The following is a 3757-nucleotide window of genomic DNA, read 5'->3' as shown; positions in this document are numbered from 1 at the left end:
GCATGCAGGTGGCGCTGGAGGCCACGATCCCTAGCCAAAAAGCGCCCCCTTTCTCCGTGCTCCCGGCCACCAAAGGTGTGTGTGTGTGGGGGGGGGGGGGGGGGTGGTGCTCTGATGAGGCAAGACATCTAGTGGGCGGCGCACATGGAGGAGAGCTACGACGGCCGGGAAATGTAGAGGGGCCCCAGAGGTTTGCTCTTGCAAGGAGGCGGTATCAGAGGAGGAGGCGTGGAGCGAGCTTGGACGTGACGGCGGGGGAATATTTGAAGACGGCTGCATGGGCTCGATTTGGGCCCATTCTAGGCCTGATATGGGCCTAACGGGAAGCGGAGGCGGCCATATTGTGACTGGCTTCTCGAAGCTAGACAGCTCGCGACTGCGAGGCGGTGCACGACCCTACTGATGTGCGAGGAGTGGAGTTTAGTCGGGAGCTACGGGGGAAGGTGGAGGTGAAGTTGTGTGCTCTGAGAATTGCGGTGATGGGTGGACCAAGATCTTGGGCTATTACGGCAAGGTGTTGCGGTGGCGGCGGGAAAGACCACGATGGACTATGTAGGCCACAACTTTGGTACGTTAAGAGGTTAGGTGTGCGGCTATACAGATGAAAATCCTACCGTATTTGGTCGGTGCTGGCGGCGACAACACCCGTGAGTGTCGTTTCCTTCCTTGGAGGAATCACCGATGTGTGTGGGCATCTCCTCGCTCTCGCATGGGGTTGGTAGCTCTCTCCTAGTGAAAGCCTAGGTTAAGAGTTGGACCGACATGATGGCAGCATCCTCGACGATGCTCCTCATCGTGTTTGGAGCCATGGCTTGGAGGTTGTAAGTGGTGCTCCTGCCATGGTCCAAGATTGATTTTTAGGGGTGCAATAATGTACGCCGTCAATGTGAGTCCAAGAAGTTGCCTTTCTTGAGATAGACCAATTCCTGCCATGTACTTGCGGTATCCTTCAGGCCTCAATGGTGGATGGTGCCTTCACAATGGAGTTCAGTTGGAACTAATATTTCTTGGTGGCGACCGGAGTTGGTCGAGACATGGCTATGTTGCTTAGTTTAGCACATGCCCTTTGTGTTGTAGTTGTAATGTGTGTGATGATGCATGTCTTTGGACTTAACCTTGACGTGGAATTGTGCTACGCTCGCTGTTTGCATCAAGTTGTAATTGATTTTCTGTTTTCTACAAAAATGTGGTAATACCTTAGTGTTGAAGAAAAATTTGGATGTTGGATGCTGATATCTTTCATATACTTATTTAGATTTTACAAAGTTTATAACAATATTAATCTTACTTGGCATTAACATATTTTTGGTAGTACTAATTAAGGATAGACCATCACGGATGGGTGCCGACGACACCTGATTAATGACAACAAGTATCGGATATTATTTCTATCACGGCAATCCAATCACCCAACGACCACGCGTTGCATGCGCACTGTTAAATAATCTACTACTGTGATCACAAGTACAATCGCTCTGCCCAATCGATAGGAGTTGCATCTTGATCGGATGCGCGCTATTTAAACCCTTTGCCTGTCTAAGAAGAGTACACACACTCGGATACCTCAGAGGCTCAAACCTAGTAGATCTAGCAATGGCGGCTCAGGCTCCCACCCTCCAGGTTCCCAAGGACGCTGACCTGCTGCAGGCTCAGTCCGACCTGTGGCGCCACAGCCTCTGCTACATGACATCCACGGGCCTCCGGTGCGCCATCAAGCTCGGCATCCCGACCGCCATCCACCACCTCGGCGGTGTCACGTCGCTTCCGGACCTGATTACCGCGCTCTCCATCCCACCGGCTAAGCTGCCGTTCCTCCGCCGCCTCATGCGGATGCTGGTCACCACGGGCGTCTTCGCCAAGGCCGACTCCGGCTCCGAGGGGACGGAGCTCTTCCGCCTCAACGCGCTGTCCAGCCTCCTCGTGGACGGCGTCGACGCCGACGAGCACCACTGCCAGACGTCCTTCGTCCTCGCCGCCACCTCGAGCCACTACCTGGAGGCGTCGCTAGGGCTCGCGGACTGGTTCAAGAAGGACTTCGGGGAGGGGCCACCACCGTCCCCGTTCGAGGAGGTGCATGGCGCGCCGCTCCTGGACGAGAAGACGGCTAGCATCTGCCCGGAGCTCGACAAGCTCGTCATCGAGGGCGTGGAGGCCCACGACAACTTGGGGATCGGCACCATCATGAGGGAGTGCCATGACCTGTTCAAGGGGCTTGCGTCTCTCACCGACTGCTGCGGCGGCGACGGCACGACGGCGAGGGCCATCATCAAGGCCCACCCTCACCTCAAGTGCAACGTTCTGGACCTCCCCAAGGTGATCGAGAAAGCCCCGGCTCACGACGTTATTAACTTTGTCGCCGGTGACATGTTTCACACCATCCCACCTGCTCAAGCTGTGATGCTCAAGGTAATTAACATCAAGTTTCAGCCATGCTTCTGCTTTCAAGACGCGCGCAGGGCTATTTTGTCAACTTAAATGTACATAAAAAATCAAGAAACTAATAATAGTTATTCATACGTTTCGAAAAAGAATGAATATGATAATGTTCGTCATCATAAAATGGTGCTCAAAATAATTGGAGCAAAACTACAAATATATATCATGGCACATACGAAAGACCGAGCTATTCCGGATTCTTGCCACATAATATATATGAATACCTAATAATAATTGTTTAATTGTTGGTACCTTATGATTTCCATTATTTCGCCAAACGGCACAACCTAATAATTATTTAATTGTCGGTAGCCAATAGCCATACATGCATGGTAGAATTATCTCGAGTTCTAACATTTTCATGAAACCAACGTAGAAAACATGGATTAACATTATTACACTTTATACATGATATTGTTAGCTTGTGCTGCTCCACTGGGACGATGAGGATTGCGTGAAGATCCTGGCTCAGTGCAAGAAAGCCATTCCTTCTCGAGAGGAAGGAGGAAAGATTATCATAATAGAAGTACTGGTCAATCCTTCTTTGGGGCCAATAATATACGAATCTCAAGTGCTATTCGATGTGGTCATGATGACTGTTACGAAAGGAGGTCAACGGGACGAAAATAGCTGGGCTGAGATCTTCAAGAAAGCTGGGTTCAGTGACTATAAGATTGTCAAAAAACTTGGAGCTCGGGCTGTGTTTGAGGTCTATCCATGAGAGATGTTGTGCTTGAAGAAAATAAATAAAAGGGTTCGCCTCCTACCAGAAGGAAAGTTCTATGGATCATGCAGTAGCTAAACTTCTAAGCTTGGTTACTCTAAGATCTGTGTATCTTTAATGTCAATGAGTATTAAAAGTTGTTTTGTGTGTTTTTGTTTATGTATGTGCCATGCATGTTGGTATGCTCCACCAGAACCTGGCTCGATACTTGTATTTCTCATGTATATTATTTCAATAATATGCTTGCGCGACACCCTTTTTTTGTCTAAAATATGGGAAATGCTCTTTATTTTGTTAGGAATTCTATTAGTATATACTTTTTTGACATAAGATTATGCCAGTAGATTTTTGTTCATATAAAATTACTTATAATTTATATTTGTCTCGCATAAAAGGCACACTACCTCCATTCTAATATTTGTCTCAGATAGGCTTGTGAGCCACTCACCCAAATCACAGCCATTCAGCCGTACGTAGAGATATGAACATTTATTGTTGGTAATGATTAATTGGATGCTTCCTAAAGACAATAAATATGCAGTACAACGCGGTGTACTACTCCCGAGACCTCACACTCTAGTCCTGTGGTCTGTGAAC

At 48.5% G+C, this 3757-nt stretch overlaps 1 protein-coding gene across 1 annotated transcript; it reads left to right on the top strand.

Moving 5' to 3' along the window:
- Nucleotides 1-1469: 1469 nt before the first annotated feature.
- LOC124684907 (probable O-methyltransferase 2) lies at nt 1470-3413 on the top strand. Its single transcript, XM_047219166.1, has 2 exons — nt 1470-2406; nt 2858-3413. The coding sequence occupies exons 1-2, from the start codon at nt 1594-1596 to the stop codon at nt 3155-3157; spliced, it is 1113 nt and encodes a 370-aa protein (XP_047075122.1). The 5' UTR covers nt 1470-1593; the 3' UTR covers nt 3158-3413.
- The last annotated feature ends 344 nt before the right edge of the window (nt 3414-3757 follow it).

The sequence above is a fragment of the Lolium rigidum genome, chromosome 1 (genome assembly GCF_022539505.1).
Source record: "Lolium rigidum isolate FL_2022 chromosome 1, APGP_CSIRO_Lrig_0.1, whole genome shotgun sequence".
Lineage (NCBI taxonomy): Eukaryota > Viridiplantae > Streptophyta > Magnoliopsida > Poales > Poaceae > Lolium > Lolium rigidum.
This window is presented reverse-complemented; position numbering and strand designations above follow the sequence as displayed.